Genomic DNA, 24,434 nt, shown 5'->3' with positions numbered 1-24,434 from the left:
ACTGATGGGGCGGCACTGATGAGCACTAATGGGCACAACTGATGGGGCGGCACTGATGAGCACTAATGGGCACAAATGATGGGGCGGCACTGATGAGCACTAATGTGCACAACTGATGGGGCGGCACTGATGAACACCGGTGAGGCGACACTGTTGGGCGGCACTGATGAACACCGGTGAGGCGACACTGTTGGGCGGCACTGATGAACACCGGTGAGGCGACACTGTTGGGCGGCACTGATGAACACCGGTGAGGCGACACTGTTGGGCGGCACTGATGAACACCGGTGAGGCGACACTGTTGGGGCTGCACTGATAATCAGGACACTGATGATTTTGCCCTCATTATCAGTGCAGATGTCCCCTTTCACACTTGCAGGTTAGCGTCTCTTGGATGTGATGTTATCATTGCTGTGGCAGAGTGGTGGAGGAGCTGGGCCATCACACAGTATTTAAATGCTCCCAGAACACAGCGCCATGAAATGGAAGGGGGAGGGGGCTGTGCTATGGAATTGCAAAGAAAAAAAATTGCAAGTAATCTTTTAAATGACTTGCTTTTTCTCTGCTTTTTTACTTTTAATTACATTTTTTTAATTTGGTGACAGGGTCTTTAAGCAGGAAAACAAATCCTACTAATGAGCATTATAGATTAGCATTTATAAGCCTGTGTATGACCCATAATAATGAAAATATGGAACAGCATGCAAGTTCAAAAGTTTATTCACCAAGAATTTCCAGGTAAATGTTGCAGTAATTCCAAATGTCTGCTACAGACTGCTGATTTTATATTTATGTTCCTCATTTTAGGCCGGTCTGCTTTCTCCTCAATGAGATTCCTCTGATGTCTACGTGGTTTTTACTCACTTCCACATTCAGGTAACTGCCATTCCTAAGTAGAATCAAATGTTTACAGCTGAATGCAGAATACATACAAGAATCATGCGTGTTGTCCCGTGAATCTTGGTGTGCTTTGTGCATTTCTTCCAGATCTGTGCAGTAATCCAGTGTGAGACTTTTCCTTCCTGTAATAAAGACCGATCACTGCTGCTCTCTCTTCTTGTGCAGGGTGACTGGTCTTGTCTCCGCCCCCTTCTGTAGTTTTCTACAGGCAGCCTGTAGTGGGTGGGGCCTAATGGGTCCCTCCCACAGCTCTGCCCTCTCTCCTTGTACAGGGTGGACTGGTCTTGTCTCCGCCCCCTCCTGCAGTTTTCTACAGGCAGCCTGTAGGGGGTGGAGCCTGGTGGGTCAGGCTCCGCAATGCTTGGGTCTCTGCACACCTTTCTTCAGCCAAGGTCCATACGGAGGAGGTACTGACCTTCGCTTTTTGAGCTGGAGGAAATAATCAATGGATTGTGTGGTGACTTCACCCCACTTGTGCTCCATTTGAGAACTGTACGTTGCTCTGCTACAGTAGCAGATGGGTCTTATAGCTGTCCAATCACAGAGGATGACACAGCTGTGTGGGTGGAGTTGTGGGCAGAAGAACCCCACAATTCAGGTAAGGGTGGGGGTGGGGGGCTGGGGAATGTAAACATTTTACACTCTACAAATGGGTGTGACATGAAACATGGTCAGAAAGGTGGACTTGCCCATTTGAAACTCAATCTCTCAATCAAGATTGACCATTTGTAATCCTCATGCTGCTAGCCTTAGTAAATAGATAGGAAATTATATTTATGGTTTTAAACAGTTGTTTTTTTTTTTTTTTTTTTTAATTGAGTTACTTCCTAAGTTCCAGGCCTAGGCAAATAATGTCATACATCCCAGGAGTCGGCTAAGTACACTCTCCTGCCTGCATGCCTGAGCTAAGAGCAGATGGATTCCAGGAAGTAAACGCTAAAGGAATCATCATTGTATTTTAAAGCTAGGAACATTTTTTGCAAATACAGAAAATATCTGTTGATCCCGCCAGGAAATGCAGCATCCTCATCACTTCCTCTAAGCTGACCTGAAGAATATTGTCTTTCCTAAATGTCTTTTGTAAAGCACCCCGCCCTGCTAATGGAGGAGAAGAGACACAGACATGTTTGTGTGGCATAGCACGCTTCCTGTCCCTGGTTGGCTATGTGCAGGATTGTGTGAAAATAAAGCAAAAGAAGCTTGGGCAAAAAAAGAAAAACTAATGTAGCCACCACACCAAGGACTAGTAAGCTGCAATATATTACATTTTTTGGTTTTAGATTTAGATCTACTTTAAAAAGCCTACAAGTATTAAAGTGTAGTTGCAGACAATAATACTTGTAAAGTGACTGTAAAGGTACTTTGTTATTTAAAAAAAAAAAAAACATGGCATACTTGCCTGCTCTGTGCAAAGAGCAACCTCGATCCTCCTCTTCTGGAGTCCCCCGCCGGTGCTCTTGGCAAGCCGCTTGCTAGGGTACGATGCCAAGCTGCACTGTGTGAGTCTGTTAACACACACCATACACTCAGACCCACCTGCCCACTTCTTTTGTCATTGCAGCTCCCGCTGCTGTCATTGAGTTGAGATCGAGGGAGACATCGAGGGAGACATCGAGGGAGAGATCGAGGGAGAGAGGGAGAGATCGAGAGACCATACACTCAGACCCACCTGCCCACTTCTTTTGTCATTGGATTTGATTGACAGCAGCGGGAGCCAATGGCTCCCGCTGCTGTCATTGAGTCGAGATCGAGGGAGAGATCGAGGGAGAAATCGAGGGAGAGATCTCGAGAGAGAGAGAGGGAGAGATCGAGATCTCTCTCGAGAGAGGGAGAGATCGAGATCTCTCTCGAGAGAGGGAGAGATCGAGATCTCTCTCGAGAGAGGGAGAGATCGAGATCTCTCTCGAGAGAGGGAGAGATCGAGATCTCTCTCGAGAGAGGGAGAGATCGAGATCTCTCTCGAGAGAGGGAGAGATCGAGATCTCTCTCGAGAGAGGGAGAGATCGAGATCTCTCTCGAGAGAGGGAGAGATCGAGATCTCTCTCGAGAGAGAGAGGGAGAGATCGAGATCTCTCTCGAGAGAGAGAGGGAGAGATCGAGATCTCTCTCGAGAGAGAGAGGGAGAGATCGAGATCTCTCTCGAGAGAGAGAGGGAGAGATCGAGATCTCTCGAGAGAGAGAGGGAGAGATCGAGATCTCTCGAGAGAGAGAGGGAGAGATCGAGATCTCTCTCGAGAGAGAGGGAGAGATCGAGATCTCTCTCGAGAGAGAGGGAGAGATCGAGATCTCTCTCGAGAGAGAGGGAGAGATCGAGATCTCTCTCGAGAGAGAGGGAGAGATCGAGATCTCTCTCGAGAGAGAGGGAGAGATCGAGATCTCTCTCGAGAGAGAGGGAGAGATCGAGATCTCTCTCTCGAGAGAGGGAGAGATCGAGATCTCTCTCTCGAGAGAGAGGGAGAGATCGAGATCTCTCTCTCTCGAGAGAGAGATCGAGATCTCTCTCTCGAGAGAGAGAGGGAGAGATCGAGATCTCTCTCTCGAGAGAGAGAGGGAGAGATCGAGATCTCTCTCTCTCGAGAGAGAGAGAGATCGAGATCTCGAGAGAGAGAGAGAGATCGAGATCTCGAGAGAGAGAGATCGAGATCTCGAGAGAGAGAGAGAGAGATCGAGATCTCGAGAGAGAGAGAGAGAGAGCGAGATCTCGAGAGAGAGAGAGAGAGAGCGAGATCTCGAGAGAGAGAGAGCGAGATCTCGAGAGCGATCGAGGGAGAGCGATCGAGGGAGAGCGATCGAGGGAGAGCGATCGAGGGAGAGCGATCGAGGGAGAGAGAGAGCTCGAGATCGAGGGAGGGAGAGAGATCGAGGGAGGGAGGGAGAGAGAGAGAGAGACAGACATCGAGAGAGAGCTCTCGTGCACAGATCAGGCTCAGGTAAGTATTAAAGGGGGACTCCACCGAAAAGGTTTTTCACCTTAATGCAGAGAATTAGCCTTTACAGTCATTTTAAAGAAATAAAAATCTGACCGGGGATCTAATCCCTAAACCACTCTCTCCAAATCTAAAACAATGCTTTGCCCCTCCTAGTTTATACTTTAATGGCCTTTCCGGAGTTCTGATCTTGTGTTTCTCTACAGCATGCTGCCCCTTCTGGTGAAAGACGGACTCATCTTGGCATACAGCATTACAATGCTAGCGTTCCTCCTGGTGACCGCCGCCTGCCTGTCCTTCCATGAGAGAACCTCTGAAGATGCCTTGAGGTTGAAGGCTTTCTGTCTCTCTATAAGGAAATATTTGACCTGGTTTACAGTTCCAGAGAGTCTGCTCCGTCTGCTGGTAAGGAGGCTCATTTGAATGTGTGAAAGGGGATGCTCGGGGGCTGGCCACGCCTAGCTCCCCCAAAACCTGCTTGGATTGATAGCACTATCGCTATAGCTCTATCTGCAGGAGCTTAGGACGTTTATGTAGAAAACTGCACAGTCCCTCCCACACCTTCCAGAACTGTCTAGTAGAGACAGGAGAAAACCAGGCTTTTTCTGGCACTTTCTGGTTTAATTCAGTATTTTTTTGCTAGAAAATTACTTGGAACCCCCAAACATATTACATATTTTTATTTTTTTAGCAGAGACATTAGGGCAGTGATGGCGAACCTTGGCACCTCAGATGTTTCGAAACTACATTTCCCATGATGCTCACCTACACTGCAGAGTGCAAGAGCATCATGGGAAATGTAGTTCCAAAACGTGGAGTGCCAAGGTTCGCCATCACTGCCCTAGGGAATAAAATGGCAGTCGTTGCCATTTTTTTTTTTATGTTGCATGGTATTTGCGCAGCAGTTTTGCAAACACAATTGTTTGGGGGGAAAAAAATACACTTTAACCACTTGCCGAGCAGCCACTGCAGTTGTACTGTGGCAGAATGGCACAGCTGGGCGAAACAAAGTTACCTTACGCCGCTTCGCTCCACTGACTATGACGTCATAGCGCTCCACTGACTATGACGTCATAGCGCTCCACTGACTATGACGTCATAGCGCTCCACTGACTATGACGTCATAGCGCTCCACTGACTATGACGTCATAGCGCTCCACTGACTATGACGTCATAGCGCTCCACTGACTATGACGTCATAGCGCTCCACTGACTATTGCTTAGCTTCCAAGCACCAGTGGGGACTTTAGATCTATACTCACATCACCTCCACACAGGGGAAGAGAATGACCCACTACAGCGAGCTGGGCGTAATTACGTCACCATTCGCTGTATAAAGTACGACAGCAGGGAAGCTACATGGCCCGGTGGCCAGGCAACATAACAGCCACCAGTCTTATATAAGGGAAGTTAAGGGGACAGAGCGCTTTACGACACTAAAGAAAAGTTGGCTTTGTTTAACCATTTCAATACCGGGCACTTTCACCCCCTTCCTGCCCAGGCCAGCTTTCAGCGCTGTCACACTTTGAATGACAATTGGTCATGCAACACTGTACCCATATGACATTTTTATCCTTTTGGGACAAAGAGCTTTCTTTTGGTGGTATTTACTCACTTGTTTTTTTTATGGTTTGTTAAATAAAGAAAGACCAAAAAGTTTGAAAAAGAAGAAAATGCGTTTTTCTTCATTTGTTAGAGGGGTTTTTAAACTAGGCGATGGGGGGGAGGGTCCAGAGACAGTGATAGCCAGCGCGGATGATATTCCAGAGGGTAGTGTTGGGGGCATTAGTGGTAGGTTAACCAAAGCACAAAAACACAAGGTGAGTATAGTAGCAAGTCCTAGTTGCAATTTTGAAACACCCAATACGAGGACAATATGCGACCGGTCTAAACTATGTGGCATGTTCACCAATGCCAGGAGCATGGCAGACAAGATGGGTGAACTAGAGATACTGATGTACGAGGAGGATTTGGATTTTGTGGGAATTTCAGAGACCTGGTTCAACAGCTCTCATGATTGGCTGGCAAACATTCAAGGGTATACCCTATACCGCAAGGATAGAGAGGGTAAAAAAGGGGGAGGGGTATGCCTATATATCAAGAATAATGTACAAGCGAATGTGAGAGATGACATCACTGAGGGAGCTAGAGAGGAGGTGGAATCCTTATGGGTAGAGCTCCAAAGGGATGAAGCTAAGGGGAAAATAATACTGGGAGTATGCTATAGGCCCCCTAACCAAAAGGAGGAAGTGGAGACGGATCTCCTATCACAAATTGGATTAGCAGCAAGGATGGGAAGTGTTATTATAATGGGGGATTTTAATTATCCAGACATAGACTGGGCGGAGGGAACCGCGCATTCATTTAAGGCTCGCCAGTTCCTTAATGTCTTGCAGGACAATTTTATGGGTCAGATGGTAGACGCACCAACTAGAAATAAAACATTACTGGATCTACTGATTACCAACAATACAGACCTGATCACAGATGTGGAAATACGGGGCAATTTAGGTAACAGCGATCACAGGTCAATTAGTTTCAGTATAAATCACACAAATAGGAAACATAAAGGGAATACAAAGACACTGAATTTCAAAAGAGCCAACTTCCCTAAACTACAAACCTTGCTAAAAGGCATAAATTGGGATAAAATATTAGGAACAAAGAATACGGAGGGGAGATGGGTTTGCTTTAAGAGCATATTAAATAAGGGCATTAGCCAATGTATCCCATTGGGTAATAAATTTAAAAGAGCGAACAAAAATCCTGGATGGCTTAACTCCAATGTAAAAATGCATATAAAAGCAAAGGAGAAGGCCTTCAAAAAATACAAGGTTGAGGGATCATCCTCAGCATTCAGACTTTATAAAGAATGCAATAAGAAATGTAAGGGTGCAATTAGGACGGCTAAGATAGAACATGAAAGACACATAGCGGAGGAGAGCAAAAAAAATCCCAAGAAATTCTTTAAGTATGTAAACAGTAAAAAAGGGAGGACAGACCATATTGGCCCCATAAAGAATGAGGAAGGACATCTGGTTACAAAGGATGGGGAGATGGCAAAGGTATTGAATTTATTCTTCTCCTCAGTCTTCACGAGTGAAACGGGGGGCTTCAGTAACCAAAACTGCAGTGTTTATCCTCATGACACAACACAGGAAGCACCTCCATGGTTAACAGAGGACGGAATTAAAATTAGACTTGAGAAACTTAACATTAATAAATCACCGGGACCAGATGGCTTGCATCCGAGGGTACTTAGGGAACTCAGTCAGGTGATTTCCAGACCGTTGTTCCTAATTTTTACAGGCAGTCTATTGACTGGAATGGTACCAGCTGATTGGAGAAAAGCCAATGTAGCACCAATATTTAAAAAGGGCCCAAAAAACATCCCTGGGAGTTACAGACCAGTTAGCCTAACATCAATAGTATGTAAAATCTTGGAGGGGATGATAAGGGACTATATACAAGATTTTAGTAATAAGAACGATATCATTAGCAGTAATCAGCATGGATTCATGAAGAATCGTTCTTGCCAAACCAATCTATTAACCTTCTATGAGGAGGTGAGTTGCCATCTAGATAAAGGAAGGCCCGTAGACGTGGTGTATCTGGATTTTGCAAAAGCATTTGACACCGTTCCCCATAAACGTTTACTGTACAAAATAAGGTGCGTTGGCATGGACCATAGGGTGAGTACATGGATTGAAAACTGGCTACAAGGGCGTGTTCAGAGGGTGGTGATAAATGGGGAGTACTCAGAATGGTCAGGGGTGGGTAGTGGGGTCCCCCAGGGTTCTGTGCTGGGACCAATCCTATTTAATTTGTTTATAAACGATCTGGAGGATGGGATAAACAGTTCAATCTCTGTATTTGCAGACGATACTAAGCTAAGCAGGGCAATAACTTCCCCGCAGGATGTGGAAACCTTGCAAAAAGACCTGAACAAATTAATGGGGTGGGCGACTACATGGCAAATGAGGTTCAATGTAGAAAAATGTAAAATAATGCATTTGGGTGGCAAAAATATGAATGCAATCTATACACTGGGGGGAGAACCTCTGGGGGAATCTAGGATGGAAAAGGACCTGGGAGTCCTAGTAGATGATAGGCTCAGCAATGGCATGCAATGCCAAGCTGCTGCTAATAAGGCAAACAGAATATTGGCATAAAAAAGGGGATCAACTCCAGAGATAAAACGATAATTCTCCCGCTCTACAAGACTCTGGTCCGGCCGCATCTGGAGTATGCTGTCCAGTTCTGGGCATCGGTCCTCAGGAAGGATGTACTGGAAATGGAGCGAGTACAAAGAAGGGCAACAAAGCTAATAAAGGGTCTGGAGGATCTTAGTTATGAGGAAAGGTTGCGATCGTTGAACTTATTCTCTCTGGAGAAGAGACGCTTGAGAGGGGATATGATTTCAATTTACAAATACTGTACTGGTCACCCCACAATAGGGAGAAAACTTTTTCGCAGAAGAGAGTTTAATAAGACTCGGGGCCACTCATTACAATTAGAAGAAAAGAGGTTTAACCTTAAACTACGTAGAGGGTTCTTTACTGTAAGAGCGGTAAGGATGTGGAATTCCCTTCCACAGGCGGTGGTCTCAGCGGGGAGCATTGATAGCTTCAAGAAACTATTAGATAATCACCTGAATGACCGCAACATACAGGGATATGTAATGTAATACTGACGCATAATCACACACATAGGTTGGACTTGATGGACGTGTGTCTTTTTTCAACCTCACCTACTATGTAACTATGTAACTATGTATGTTACAAAATTTTGCAAATAATCATTCTTTATAAATTTAGGCCAAAATGTATTCTGCTACATTTCTTTGGTGAAAAAAACCCAAATCTGTGTATATTCTGTAGGAGAGTTATAGAGTCCACAAACTATGGTATATACAGCAGGTAAAATAAGTATTGAACACGTAAATATATTGGTAAGGCCCCTTTCACACATGCTGTCTGATCAGGTCCGCCTGTCCCGTTTTTCAGGCGGCCCTGATCGGACGCTCCATTCACCTCTATGGAGTGACGGATGTCAATGGTGACATGTCCGCTGACATCCAACGCTATCCAATCCGGTCCACCAAATCCAGACAGATGGAAACCCTATTTTACATCCGTCTGGCGGATCGGATGGAATCGGATGAAAAAGGACAGGCGGATCCGTTTTCATCTGATCTCCCCAAAGAGGACAGCGGGGCTCTGACAGGTCCGTCTCAGCACAGTAAGCGGAGACGGACCTGTCATCCGCCTGCTCAGCGGAGATCAACGGATCGATCCCCTGCTGAGCAAGCGGAGTCCGTCTATATGGACATGCCCTGTGTAAAAGGCCTAAAGGTGCGATTGACATGAAATTTTCATCACGTCGGTAACAACCCATGGAATCTATACATACAAAAACACCAAAACAATTAAATTCAGAAATGAAGCTATGTGTAATAAAATGTAATGACACAGGGAAAAAGTATTGAACACATGACGAAATGGAGGTGCTAAAAAGTATGGAAAGCCAAGACACCAGCTGAAATCTAAAAAGGTGTCTCATTACCAAGGTGTCACACAAGAAACATCTCATGATGTGTAAAAGCAAAGGGTTCTCCACACCTTTGCAACCTTTTTGTTTAAAAACATACTGATGGCATTGGTAACAGAAGGATTACTAAACTTCTGAATTTTCTAGTGAGCACTGTTGGGGCCATAATCCGGAAGTGTAAAGAACATGGATCGAAAAAAGAGAGTAGGGGGGATTTTTGTGGTGTCAGATATAGAGATATACAATTGACTTCTTATGAATAAAATATAATATTTATTATCAAAATATACTTAAAAACGAAGACAAACAAGGCATACTGTAACTATACAGTATGGAATTACAAGCATTTGGTGGCCAGCATCATATACAGAGAAATGTTGAATCACAGCAAAGAATATTGCACACTAGCCCGACCTGTTTCGCTGCTCAAGCTTCCTCAGGGGATGTGCAAGAGGTTTGTTATACTGAGACCACTAAATAAATCAGTATAACAAACCTCTTGCACATCCCCTGAGGAAGCTTGAGTAGCGAAACATGTCGGGCTAGTGTGCAATATTCTTTGCTGTGATTCAACATTTCTCTGTATATGATGCTGACCACCAAATGCTTGTAATTCCATACTGTCTAGTTACAGTATGCCTTGTTTGTCTTCGTTTTTACGTATATTTTGATAATAAATATTATATTTTATTCATAAGAAGTCAATTGTGTATATCTCTATATCTGACACTGCAAAAATCCCCCCTACTCTCTTTTTTAAATCTAGTCTTCATTGGGATGAGGTGTCATTAGAAAGGGTGTTGTTTTCACCAACTGGACCAACAACTAAGATTCTTGTAAAGAACATAATTTCATCATAAACCGGCCACGACTAGGTGCTCCTTGCACAATTTCTGACAGAGGAGTGAAAAGAATTATCCGCAGAGTTGTCCAAGAGCCAATGACCACTTGTGGAGAGGTTCAGAAAAACCTGGAATTAGCAGGTATAATTGTTTTAAAGAAAACAATGGTGGAATGTTCAACTGCCATGATCTGTATGCGCGCTCACCACGCAAGACTCCATTGCTGAAGAAAAAGCATGTTGAAGCTCGTTTAAAGTTTGCTGCACAACCAAACAAGCCTGTGAAATACGGGGAGAATATAGTCTGGTCAGATGAGACCAAAATGGAACTCTTTGGATGCCATAATACACATCGTGTTTGGAGGTCAAGTAGCACATCACCCCAAAAACACCCCTCCTACCAACAGTGAGGTTTGGAGGTGGGAACATCATGGTGTGGGCGGGGCTAATTTTCAGCATACGGTTCTGGCAAACTTCATATCATTGAAGGATGGATGAATGTAAAAATGTACCAAGACTTTCTTGATAAAAAAATCTGCTGCCATCTACCAGGATGATGAAGAAGAAACGAGGGAGGACATTTCAGCAATCAATGATCCCAAACACAAAGCCAGGGAAACTCTCAACTGGTTTCAAAGAAAGAGAAAACAAAGCTTCTAGAATGGCCCAGCCAATCACCTGACTTGAATCCAATAGAAAATCTATGGAAGGAACTAAAGATCAGAGTTCATAGAAGAGGCCCACAGAACCTTCAAGATTTTGAAAATGGGCCAAAATCACACCTGAGCAACGCATGTGACTAGTTTCTCCATACAGGAGGCGTCTTGAAGCCGTCATTGCCAACAAAGGATTTTGTACCAAGTATTAAATACATTTCAGTTGGCGTGTTCAATACTTTTTCCCTGCGTCATTCCATTTTATTACACATATCTTAATTTCTGAATATATTTTTTTTTTACATACCCTGTTTCCCCGAAAATAAGACCTAGCGTGGTTGTCGGTGATGGCTGCAATATAAGCCCTACCCCCCAAATAAGCCCTAGTTAAAGTCCTTGTAGGTCTTATTTTCAGGGTAGGGCTTATTTGGGGGGTAAGGCTTATATTGCAGCCATCACCGACAATCACGCTAGGTCTTATTTTCAGGGAAACAGGGTAGTTACATAGTTAGTAAGTTTGAATAAAGACACCAGTCCATCTAGTTCAACCTGAGTGAGTGTTTGTTTTGGTGTCTTTGTATGTATGGATTGTATGGGTTGTTACTGACATGTGGTGAACATTTCATGTCAATCGCACCTTTAGAAATATATTTACCCAGAAAAATGGTGACGTGTTCAATACTTATTTTACCCTCTGTATAATGCAATAATTTCAGCTTTTTCTTTTTTTTTTTTTTTTCTTTTTTAATAACCATTTAAAGATAATTTAATCTGGCAAAGCAGACTACCATGGTCACTTTTAGCTGAGCACGCTACAGACATAATGCACGATCGCCCAGAGTGTGCACATAACCTGAAACCTGTGAGCCGCAGCAGTGCCAGAGAGTCGGGGATCCTGCAGAAGAAGCTTTAGTAAATCATCCGGGGCGCTGAATGCTTCATGGATGATGTGTGAAATGCCTGAAGGTCATTGGAGAGTGTATATATGAGACGGCTAAATCTGCCTCATGAGTGCTATATATTTAAATCAGAAGTATGTGCGATGTGTAAATGCTCGGGGTTTAACCCCCTCACTCTAGGCGCTGATTTTGCCACCGCAAGACCAACAGTTGTCCGTTTAGCCGAGTCCGTATTCATGGCATTGTTTAAGTCAATAATCGGATTGTTTTGTTGTTTGTTCTTCTCCCCACAGCTCTTCCTCTCCTTGTTGGTGATGGCCGCCCTGACCATAGGAAGCTGTGCCTTGACTCCGCCTCCTACGCTCCCTGACCTCTTCCCAGTGCTCATCTCTGCTGTCTCCTGCACCCACTTCCTAATGTTCTTTTTCTACTTTAATATAGTTCATCTATGGGACAGAGCACATGAGCAAAGCAAGAAGAAAACATATTAAAAATTTCTTTGCTTTCCTTTCTGCAAATACTGTGTTGCCCTGAAAATAGGACCTACCCTGAAAATGAGACCTACTGTGATTTTCAGTGAGGGCTGCAATATAAGCCCTACCCTGAAAATAAGCCCTAGTTTTAAAGTGGTTGTAAAATGCTAGAATCCTCTCTATTACAGTAGTATATAATGTACAATGTGTGTGTTTCTGTAATCTAATTGAGTCAAATACCTTCGGTACAGTGACACTCAGCTGACCTCCCGCTGCTCTTCTCTTCTCCTCTCCCAGCTGTCAGCTGGGGATCTCGGCCCCTCCCTCTGCAGTGGTCTGAGCGGGGAAGAAAGGTCCGGTAGGTCACGGAAGCGCCGAGCGGCGCTGTACCAAATGTATTTGATTCAATTAGATTACAGAAACGCACACATTGTACATTTATATACTACTGTAATAGAGAGGATTCTAGCATTTTACAAGCACTTTTACTCTGTTTACACTGGGGATTCCTGACAGGCAGGGAGGGAGAGGGGGAGAGAGGGAGAGAAGACAGGGGAAACACGGTATGTTTATTTTCTGTAGAATATTTGTTGTGTCTCTAGGGACCAGTAAAAACATTACTTAGTTTTGAGGGCTTTTTTGGTGATATATTTTATATATATTTTTTTTTTTTACATTTTCATAGGTTATGTTTTTTTTTTTTTTCAAATTCCTAACAATATTTTTCACAAACCTGTACATGTGGGGTTTTTTATTTTTTTTTATAGTATTGGTTTATCCACAGGGAAAAAAAAAACATCTCTTCTTTTTCAGTTTGTGGTCCTAATTATTTTTACTGTTTTTCCCATTTTAGATTTTCCCTCAGTTCACACTTGTGCGGCCCGTGTTTCCGCGGGCATGGCAGCCCATTCATTTGAATGGACTGCCGTGCTTGCGTTCTTCCTGCAAAAAAAAGAGGTGCATGCACCTTTTTAAGAACATGGCCGCAGGGAAACCGCATTGTCGTTTTGACCATGCGATTTTTCCCTGCGGTACCCGCAAATCAAAATGACTGGCAGCCCCGCGCATCTCATAAGAGCAATGCGATTTGGCAGATGCGATTCCTACACCCGCAACCGAGGGTTAATGGGGGTTTTTCTTTGTTTGTTGTTTTTGTAGATTTAATGAGGGTCAAATAAACTGCCATTTTGATAATTGTAAACTAAATACAGAAAAAAAAGAAAAGGAAAAAGAAAAAGAAAAGAAACTCAGTGTTTTTTCTTCTTCTTTTTCCTTTTCTTTTCTTTTCTTTTCTTTTCTTTTCTTTTCTTTTCTTTTCTTTTCTTTTCTTTCCTTTCCTTTCCTTTCCTTTCCTTTCCTTTCCTTTCCTTTCCTTCTTCTTTCTTTCCTTTCCTTCTTCTTTCTTTCCTTTCCTTCTTCTTTCTTTCCTTTCCTTCTTCTTTCTTTCCTTTCCTTCTTCTTTCTTTCCTTTCCTTCTTCTTTCTTTCCTTTCCTTCTTCTTTCTTTCCTTTCCTTCTTCCTTTTTTTTTTCTTTCCTTCTTTCCTCTTCCTCCAATTGACTAACCAATAATATTTACAAATATAGACACAGGTTTGTGCATGGGAAAAAAAAGGAAAACAAAAATACAGATTGTTAGGGTCGGTTCACACTGGGACGACTTGGGATCCGACTTGTATGCCCTCAAGTTGCCCCAAGTCGCCCCAGAAAGAGATTTACATTTAAGTGAATGGGAGCGTCTTAATAGACACTACTGAAGTCGCTCCGACTTAAGAGCGTACTCCCTGTACTACTTGGATCCGACTTGGTAGGCGACCTGTACCATGGAAGTCGCCTCCAAGTCGGATCTCTCTCTCAAAGTCAAGCGGCTTTGCAGGGAAAACCCCTCCCTCCCAGAGAGCTGATTGTCCTGTGATTGGCCACAGCCGAAGTCGCCTGTCCTGGAGGCGACTTGAAGTCGCGTTGTAATTTGCTAAAGTCACGCTGAAGTCGCGCCGAAGTCGCATTGAAGCCGCGTTGAAGTCGCCGTGCAAAGTCGCGTTAAAGTCGTGTTGCCCCTGTGTGAATCGAGCCTTATCTTCCTCCAATTGAATAACCAATAATATTTACAAATACAGACGATCTGTATTTTTAGAGCCTGGACTTAAATTTTTTCCCCTTTTTTAGATCTTCAAAAAAAAAAAAAAAAAAAAAGACCACTGCTCCAGTTTGTTCCCCCCAATTTTTTTTTTTTTGTGTTTTATCATTTCAGATTAAATTTTTTTTTTATATATATATATTTTGTAGATTTTAATGGGCTAAATAATCTGCCCATAGATAATTCTAAATGAAATACTGAAAAAAAAAAAACTTATAATTGAACTTTATTTTTAAATAATTTTGGGCTTTCTTTCTATTTTTGTTTAAAAACTTGTGTCTATATTTTTAGACAATATTGGTTAGTCAGTTGGGAAAAAAAATGTATTTTTTTTTCAAAACAAATCAAAAAAATTAAAAATCGTGCCAAAGGATGTTAAATGTTTTCTTTAAAAATACAGTATTTAATCTCTTTTCAGCTACTATTCCGTGACTGTGCTTCACTATCTAACAGAAAAAACACATTTTTGGGTGGGGTTTTTATCTATAATCTGTATTTTTTCACTAGTTTCTGGACCTAATTTTGTTTCCTTTTTGTCTGAAGATCCAATAAAGACCAGTAAATCTGTCGTTCTTGATAACAATTCAGCTAATAGGAAATGTAAATGCAAACTGTTTTAGCATTAATAAAATACTGATGCATTTTTTTTTTTTTTTTAAGAGAACACGGTTTGTGAGTCATAAAGGATTCAAATGAACATTTATTTTTCTTATCTGCATTATTTTACAGTTTTGTTTTTTATGTGTATACAGTTTACAGGGGACAGTAAATCTAATGTTGTAGTATTTTTTTTTTTTACACAATGTTAAATGGAGATTACCAATTAAAAAATGTTTTTGCAAAAAATAAAAAAGTTGTTTTTAAGTTTTGGCCAGCAAACAGCTCAGATATTGGAGATATTGTTACGCCCGGCGGAAGCCCGGGGGTTACTCGAATTTACACGCTTATTCTTGTCAACATGTAGGCCGTCCCTTTCCACATAAAGCAGCGTCTTCAAAGGAGAAGACCAGGCTTCTTTCATTCTTGAAACTGTGTGATACATTTTATTGGAGTGATATGAAAATAATACAGCACTATAAAAGACACTTGTTGAGAGGTGTTATATGGCTGCGACCTCTGCAGGAGTTGTGTATGCTCAGCAGTAATTTTACCCTGTGGCCCCGTAAACAGGTGTTGTGCTTAATTAATTAAAGCATTTGTTTTCTTTACCCCGCCATACGCACGATCGTAACTATTTCACTATATGTTATTTTAAGAATAAAACGACAGTAATATAAAATATACACTCACCGGCCACTTTATTAGGTACACTTTGCTAGTGGCGGGTTGGACCCCTTTTGCCTTCATTCTTGGTGGCAGAGATACAACAAGGTGGTGGAAACATTTCCTCAGAGATTTTGCTCCATAGTGACATGATGGCATCACCCAGATGAGATGCGGTGAGTGTGGAGGCCATTGGAGTACAGGGACCTCATTGTCCAGTGGTGAGATGATCGGAGCTTTGTGACATGGTCCATTATCCTGCTGGAAGGAGCCATCAGAAGATGAGGACACTGTAGTCATAAAGGGATGGACATGGTCACCAACAATACTCAGGTAGGCTGTGCTGTGTAAAAGATGCTCAGTTGGTACTAAGGGGCCCAAAGTGTGCCAAGAAAATATCCCCCCCACACCATTACACCCCCACCACCAGCCTGAACTGTTGATACAAGGCAGGATGGATCCATGCTTTCATGTTGTTTACATCAAATTCTGACCCGACCAATTGAATGTCGCAGCTGAAATTCAGACTTATCAGACCAGGCAATGTTTTTCCAATGTTCTATTGTCCAATTTTGGTGATCCTGTGCTAATTGTAGCCTCAGTTTCCTGTTCTTAGCTGGCATTAGTGGCACCTGGTGTGGTCTTCTGCTGCTGTAGCCCATCTGCTTCAAGGTTGGATGTGTTGTGGGTTCAGAGATGGTATTCTGCATACCTTGGGTGTAATGAGTGGTTATTTGAGTTACTGTTTCCTTTCTATCATCTGGAACCAGTCTGTCCATTCTCCTCTGACCTCTGATATAAACAAGGCATTTTTGTCCACACAACTGCCGCTCACTGGATATTTTCTCTTTTTCGGACCATTCTCTGGAAACCCGAGAGATGGTTGTGTGTGATAATCCCAGTAGATCAGCAGTTTTTGAAATGCTCAGATCAGCTCCCATCTGGCACCAACAACCACGCCACGTTCAAACTCACTTAAATCCCCTTTCTTCCCCATTCTAATGCTCGGTTTGAACTTTAGTTATTGGCTCCCACTGCTGTCAATCAAAGTCAGTGAGCCAATGAGGAGAAAAAGGGGGCGGGGCCAGGCAGCAACTCCGTGTCTGAATGGATACAGGGAGCAGCAGCTCGGCTCGGGTGCCCCCATAGCAAGCTGTTTGCTGTGGGGGGGCACTGAACGGGAGGGAGGGGCCAGGAGTGCCAGCGAGGGACTCGAGAAGAGGAGGACCGGGGCTGCTCTGTGCAAAACCACTACACAGGGCAGGTAAGTATAACATGTTTGTTATTTTTAACAAAAAAAAAAAAACAAAAACACAAGACTTTAATATCACTTTAATATCTAAACTCAAATCAGGAGAACAGCCTAGGGCATTGGTCTCCGCACTGCGGCCCAGGGGCTGGTTGCAGGCCTTTGCTTGCTTTTATCCAGCTCTTGGGGGCACTATTTTATTCACTGTCACCAATGAAGGGGCACAGTTCCTCCCAATGACACCAATCACGAGGCACAATTTCTACCAATGACACCAGCAATGGGGCACAGTTCCTCCCAATGTCACCAATGGGGCCCAATGACACCAATTATGGGGCACAATTCTTCCCAATTACACCAACAATGGGGCCCAATGACACCAAGGATGGGGCACAATTCTTCCCAATGACACCAACAATGGGGCACAGTTCGTCCCAATGTCACCGATGGGGCCCAATGACACTATGCGGCACAATTCTTCCCAATTACACCAACAATGGGGCCCAATGACACCAAGGATGGGGCACAATTCTTCTTAATGGCATAATTCCTATCGAGAACACCAACTATGGGGTGCAGTTCTTTTCGCTGACCCCAAAGATGGGACATTGTTTACTCCAACTGATGCTGGGACATTTTCTACTCTGAAATGGCAAAGTCCGGCCCCCCTTAAACCTGAAGGACAGTAAACTGGCCCTGTGCTTAGAAAGTTTGGAGACCCCTGGCCTAGGGTGACCACGCACCTCTATAAATACAGTACAGATAGTGAAGGTTATCACCCTGGGGTAGGAAGTGTTACTGGCAGGATCACTAGGTGAAAAAAACTAAAAGAAAACTAATGCAGCCACACATCTAAGGACTGGTAATCTTTATTATATTCCATTTTTGTTCTTGGGTTTAGATACACTTTAAGGACTGCTGAAACTGATTGTAACAAGCAACACAGGAATCTCCTTGTATCGCTTGCAAAGACGTAGCGTGTGGCCTGCTTGAAACGGTTGTTCATGGTTGTTGTAGAGATCTCCTCCTCCTTTATTCAGCCAAAGAAAACCTCCATCGTTGCAGTTGGAATAGAGGCGAGTGGAGATGCCTGCCACTCGGAGGGTGCTGAGATAGGACTGTATTTGTCTTGTAATTATAGATATTGCAGCTGTGCCCACATAGGGAAGACCTGTGTTCTGTGTGTCCGACACATTCTAGGCCCGGGCCCCGAATACCAGAGGGAAACCCTAGAACAGGGACATGCTGTGATAACACATAGCTGTGAGAACACCAACTCTTCCTGAACAGCTTGTTTAGTAAATTCTGCCTGTCGCCTATAGACACGGAGCCTTGATAAAAAACCGGGTGGAAAGCAAAATAGTGAGGGCCTGGTGCAGCAAGCTTTGATATTCAGCTTTGAAGGTGCTGGAAATGTGGTCTCTGGAAACTGCCTGCTATGGGCAAGTTTTTATAAAAAAAAAAAAACCTACCTTGCATGCAGGCTTCTTGAAAAACCCATAAAATAAATTATAGAGTGTTCTATCTCTTTCAGGGAAGAGTAAGGGGGTGTGCCCTACTCTGATTAATTCACAGAAAGGTGTGTATGTGTTCTACCTGACTTATTCAGCAGGAGGAGGATGTGTCCTACACTACTTCATTTACAAGAAGAAAGTGTGCCTTACATTCAAAGGTGGAGAAACGTCTTTTTCTCCTACTGTGTCCTCTAACTTATTCAGAGAGAGCGCTGTGTCCTCTGATCACTTAGAGCAGGGATATCCAAACTTTCAAAGCAAGGGGCCAATTTACTGCCCTTCAGGCTTTAGGGGGGGCAGACTGTGGCCAGTGGGAGTAGAAAATGCCCTGTCATCAGTGTCCCATCATTGATTGTAATAGGAGGAATAGTGCCCCATTGTTGATATCAATGAGAAGAGTAGTGCCCAGTTGATGGTGTCAGTAGGAGGAATGGTGCCCCATCATTGGTGTCAGTTGGTGAAATATGGCCCAAGAGCCAGATAAAGGCAAGCAATGGACCACATCCAGCCCCTGGGACACAGTTTGGAGACCACTGACTTAGAGGAAGGGCTGTGTCCTCTTATGGCTCATTCAGGGGGAGAAATGTGTCCTCCGTTGACTCATTGAGAAAAAGGAGTGTATCTTACTCTTGACTCATTGAACGTGAAGGGTGTGTCCTCCTCTGACTCATTGAGGGGAAGGTGGAGGAGTGTGTCCTCATTGAGGAGTGTGCCTTACTCTTGACTTATTTGGAGGGAGGGGTGTGTCATTCTTTGATCATTCATAGAGAGAGGTGTGTCTTCCTCTGATTCAATGAGAGGTAGGAGTTTGTCCTCATTGAGAGGTGTGTCCTCATTGAGGAGTGTTCTCTACTCTTGACTTTTTTCAGAGCGAAGGGATTGTGTGTCATTCTTTGATCATTCAGAGAGAGAGGTCTTCCTTTTGATTGTTGAAAGGGATAGGTGTGTCCTCCTCTGACTTATTGAGGGGTGAGGTGGGTTCTCCTCTTACTAATTGAGAGGGAGGAGTGTGTCCTCATTGAGAAGTGTGCCCTGGGCTTAACTTTTTTCAGAGAGAAGGGTCTGTCATTCTCTGATCATTCAGAGAGAGGTGTATCCTCTTCTGACTTATTGAGGGGGTGAGGTGTGTCCTCCTTTTGTTATTTGAGAGGGAGGAGTGGGCTGGGCTGCACTCCGAATAACACCTAATTATTTGTGGCAAAACAGTGTAGAAGATCCAAATTTTCTTACATCATGGTGATGAAAGGTACAGACAGGCTAACGCGTTTCACATCAATATAGATGCTTAATCATAGCAGAGTGTACCCTACTCTTGACTCATTCAGAGGGAGGGGTGTGTCATTCTCTGATTATTCAGAGAGGTGTGTCCTCCTCTGACTTATTGAGAGGGAGGGTTGTGACTCATTCAGAAAGAGAGATGTGTCCTGCTCTGACTCATTGAGAGGGAGGGGTGTGTCCTCATTGAGAAGTGTGCCCTACTGTTGACTTATTCAAAGAGAGGGGTGTGTCATTCTCTGATTATTCAGAGAGAGGGGTGTCCTCCTCTGAATCATTGAAAAAGGTGTGTTTCTTATGCTTGACTCAGTCAGAGAGAGGGGTGTGTCCTCCTTGAGGAGTGTGCCCTATTCTGATTTGCAGGGGTGTGTCATTCTCTAAATATTCAGAGAGAGCTGTGTCCTCCTCTGACTCATTCAGAAGGAGAGGTGTGTCCAACTGACTCATTCAGATGAAGGGCTTTGTCCTCTGACTTATTCCGAAAGAGAGCTGTGTCCTTCTGACTCATTCCGAAAGAGAGGTGCGTCCTTACTCATTCCGAAAGAGAGGTGTGTCCTGACTCATTCCAAAAGAGAGGTGTGTCCTACTGACTCATTGAGAGGAAGGGCTATGTCCTCTGACTCATTCAGAAATAGAGATGTGTCCTACTGACTCCTTCCAAAAGAGAGGTGTGTCCTGACGCATTCCAAAAGAGTGGTGTGTCATCCTGACTCATTCCGAAAGAGAGGTGTGTCCTGACTCATTCCAAAAGAGAGGTGTGTCCTACTGACTCATTGAGAGGAAGGGCTGTGTCCTCTGACTCATTCAGAAATAGAGATGTGTCCTACCGACTCCTTCCAAAAGAGAGGTGTGTCCTGACTCATTCCAAAAGAGTGGTGTGTCCTCCTGACTCATTCTGAAAGAGAGGTGTGTCCTCCTGACTCATTCCGAAAGAGAGGTGTGTCCTGACTCATTCCAAAAGAGGGGTGTGTCCTACTAACTGATTGAGAGGAAGGGCTGTGTCCTCCTCTGACTCATTCCAAAAGAGAGCTGTGTCCTACTGACTCATTCCGAAAGAGAGGTGTGTTCTGACTCATTCCAAAAGAGAGGTGTGTCCTCTGACTCCTTCAGAAATAGAGGTGTGTTAGGGTGTGTCCTCCTCTGACTCATTGAGAAGTTAGGGTGTGTCCTCCACTGACGCATTGAGCAGGAGAAGTGTGTCCTTCTGACTTATTCAGTTGTCTATATTTAGAACATCAGCTGCACAGGGCACATACTTCTGCACCTGGCAGATAGTAAATATTAATGTGCAGTATTTACCAGATTAAAAATAAAAGTACGTTAATACATTGCAATTTTTTTTTTGCACTGAACATAATAAATAAAGATATTTGCTGGTCTTTTTCAAAAGATTCCCGTCTATATTCAGTAAACGCCAGCAAGTTTTGGAAGCCCCCAACCCCTCCCCCTTTGTTTCTCTACCATTTACAGTAAATGGAGTTTATTATTTTACAAATCCACCAGCGCTGGTGAATCATGCCTGCTTCAGTATCTGCTGAATGATACACAAGCGCCCCCTCGTCCCCGGGCCACAATGGCCTCCGTTGTAGATGAAAGCCTGGCGGTGGGAGACCCTTGGCCGCATTGTTGGGCTTGTGTAGAAGCCGTTGTGTGTTTCTGCTCTTTCTACGATGTCCTCGATGTCTCAGCAATACATGAATCTGAGATCACACAGCCCACTGGCTTGATGTTTATGTACCTTCCGCCACAAAGGCCTGCTTATTGGCGCAGATGAAACAATTGTCTTTCTTCTCCTTGGAGTCACAATGCTCTCGCTGTCCGCGGCCCGTAGGTGTCTGTACACAGGGGCTGTCTGTCATACAAAACAGTTGACTTTAGTAAAAAAATTATTAAAAAAAGCTGGTCTGCAAAGATCAGACTTGTTTTTCAAGAGATTGCTGGAGCCAGGGTCAGGACTGTCCTGACCAGACACCCTTAAAGCTCTGCTCCGGCCTGGGAACAAATGATGGCCCCCCCCCACCTCCATAAAAAAAAAGTCACCATCTAAATCAGGGGTAGGCAACCTGGGGCCCATCAGCTGTTGCAGAACTACAAGTCCCATCATGCCTCTGGGAGTAATTGTAACTGCCAGCCTTGCAATGCCTCACGGGAAATGCAGTTCAACAACAACTGGAGGGCCCCAGGTTGCCTACTCCTGATCTAAATGCTCCTCTTGACCTCCAGAAGGTTTACCCTCCTTCATGACCAGGCCATTTTTGCGATACGGCACTGCGTTACTTTAACTGACGACTGCGCGGTCGTGCAACGCTGTATCCAAAATTTGTAATTTTTTTCCCCACAAATAGAGCTTTCTTTTTGTGGTATTTGATCACCTCTGCGTTTTTTTGTTTTGTTTTTTTTTGTTGCTATAAACAAAAAAAACAACAATTTTGAAAAAAAATGTTTTTGTTTTGTATGTAAAACATGTCCAATAAAAAAAAAAAAATAAATAAACAAAATCAAATTTCTTCATAAATTTAGGCCAATATGTATTCTGCTACATATTTTTAGTAAAAAAAAAAAAAAAATCCCAATAAGCGTATATTGATTGGCTTGCGCAAAAGTTATAGCGTCTACAAGCTATGGGGTATACAGGGGGTAAAATAAGTATTGAACACGTCACCATTTTTCTAGGTAAATATATTTCTAAAGGTGCTATTGACATGAAATTTTCACCACATGGTAACAATCCATGCAATCCTTGCATACAAAGATACCAAAACAAGTAAGTTCAGAAATGAAGTTATGTGTAAGAAAATGGAAGGACACAGGGAAAAAGTACTGAACGCATAAAGAAAGGGAGGTGCAAAAAGGCATGGAAAGCCAAGACATCAGCTAAAATCTATCAGTAATTAGAAAGCAATCCTTCCCCTTGTCAGTGCAAATTAATATCAGCTGGTTCAAGCTCAATTGATGGCCTATAAAAAGGTGTCTCATTACCAAGGTGTCACACAAGAAACATCTCATGATGGGTAAAAGCAAAGAGCTCTCTCAAAACCTTTGCAACCTTATTGTTGCAAAACATACTAATGGCATTGGTTGCAGAAGGATTTCTAAACTTCTAAATGTTCCAGTGAGCACTGTTGGGGCCATAATCCGGAAGTGGAAAGAACATAATTTCACTATAAATTGGCCATGACCAGGTGCTCCTTGCAAGATATCTGACAGAGGAGTCAAAAGAATTATCAGAAGAGTTAGCCAAGGACCACCTGTGGAGAGCTTCAGAAAGACCTGGAATTATCAGGTACAATTGTTTCAAAGAAAACCATAAGTAATGCACTCAACTGTCATGGCTTGTATCAACGCTTCAACAACATGTTGAAGCTCGTTTAAAGTTTGCTGCACAACATTTATTCAAGCCTGTGAATTACGGGGAGAATATAGTCTGGTCAGATGAGACCAAAATTGAATTCTTTGGATGTCATAATACACACCATGTTTGGAGGTCAAATGGCACAACACCCCTTTACCAACAGTGAAGTTTGGAGGTGGGAACATCATGGTGTGGGGCTGTTTTTCAGCATACGGTTCTGGCAAACTTCATATTGTTGAAGGAAGGATGAATGGACAAATGTACCAAGACATTCTTGGTAAAAATCTGCTGCCATCTACCAGGATGATGAAGATGAAACGAGGAAATTTTTGTTTAGCAAGGCAATGATCCCAAACACAAAGCCAAGGAAACTCTCAATTGGTTTCAAAGAAAGAGAAAATAAATGGCCCAGCCATTCACCTGGCTTGAATCCAATAGAAAATCTATGGAAAGAACTAAAGATCAGAGTTCATAGAAGAGGCCCATGGAACCTTCAAGAGTTGAAGACTGTGTAGAAGAATGGGCCAAAATCACACCTGAACAACGCATGCGACTAGCTTCTCCATACAGGAGGCGTCTTGAAGCCGTCATTGCCAACAAAGAATTTTGTACCAAGTATTAAATACATTTAAGTTAGCGTGTTCAATGCTTTTTCCCTGTATCATTACATTTTATTACACGTCACTCCATGGCTAAAGAGGTGGTGCTGGGATCTGTTCACATAGGAGAAAGAGTACAAGCTGGACACTGTTATTTTGCTACACAGCCAAGGGGCCTTGGGTTCCTGCCTGTAATGAGCCTTTGACTTTATTCTGAGTCACTGTCAGATCTTCACACAGTGTCCAGCTAGGTTCTGCAAGCAAGTGAGTACTGGAGGAAAAAGTGGAGCTGTATATAAAGACTGTATATAGGAAGAGCTGGCCCCTGAAGTTTTACTAAAATTTAAGTGGGCATCCCATAACCGCCCATCCCTATCCAAGTTATTACCCCCAATATATAACAAAAACAAAGTCACGGACTGTTCTCTGTCTTCGGAATCCCTGTGAAAATTCGGTGTGCCTGGTTGTGCAGGGAGGGGGGGATCCCTGTTTAACTGCGGCTCCTTAGGGGGTGCGCTACAAAATATATGTATGAAATATTATTTATTACAAAATAATAAAAGCCCAGTTGTAAAAATGTAAAAACAAAAACCTCTGCAATATTCTTATCCCAAGGCATCATGGACACCACCCCCTGGAGTGCGTCATCGCTAGAGATGATGAAAATTTAGATTTTTCATTTTCTTAAAACATCTGTGAAAGGCGGGAGATTTCAGTAAAATTTAGCCGTTTTGTAAAAATGCAATGGAACTGGTGGAGAAGGTAAAATTAGGGTGTTTTTTTTTCTGTTAAAGGATGCAT

General features: G+C 43.3%; 1 protein-coding gene across 1 annotated transcript in view; it reads left to right on the top strand.

The window, feature by feature from the left end:
* Positions 1-12,429, top strand: part of ALG6 (ALG6 alpha-1,3-glucosyltransferase) — a 67,986-nt gene extending 55,557 nt beyond the window's left edge. The window contains exons 12-14 of the mRNA XM_073593818.1: positions 808-876; positions 4,034-4,232; positions 12,067-12,429. Coding sequence (XP_073449919.1) covers positions 808-876; positions 4,034-4,232; positions 12,067-12,264 — 466 coding nt within the window. The 3' untranslated portion in view covers positions 12,265-12,429. The remainder of the gene's footprint in view (positions 1-807; positions 877-4,033; positions 4,233-12,066) is intronic.
* Positions 12,430-24,434: the final 12,005 nt, after the last annotated feature.

This window comes from Aquarana catesbeiana, linkage group LG07 (assembly GCF_042186555.1).
Source record: "Aquarana catesbeiana isolate 2022-GZ linkage group LG07, ASM4218655v1, whole genome shotgun sequence".
Taxonomy (NCBI): domain Eukaryota; kingdom Metazoa; phylum Chordata; class Amphibia; order Anura; family Ranidae; genus Aquarana; species Aquarana catesbeiana.
The sequence above is the reverse complement of the archived record's forward strand: the minus strand, read 5'-3'. Positions and strand labels throughout refer to the sequence as shown.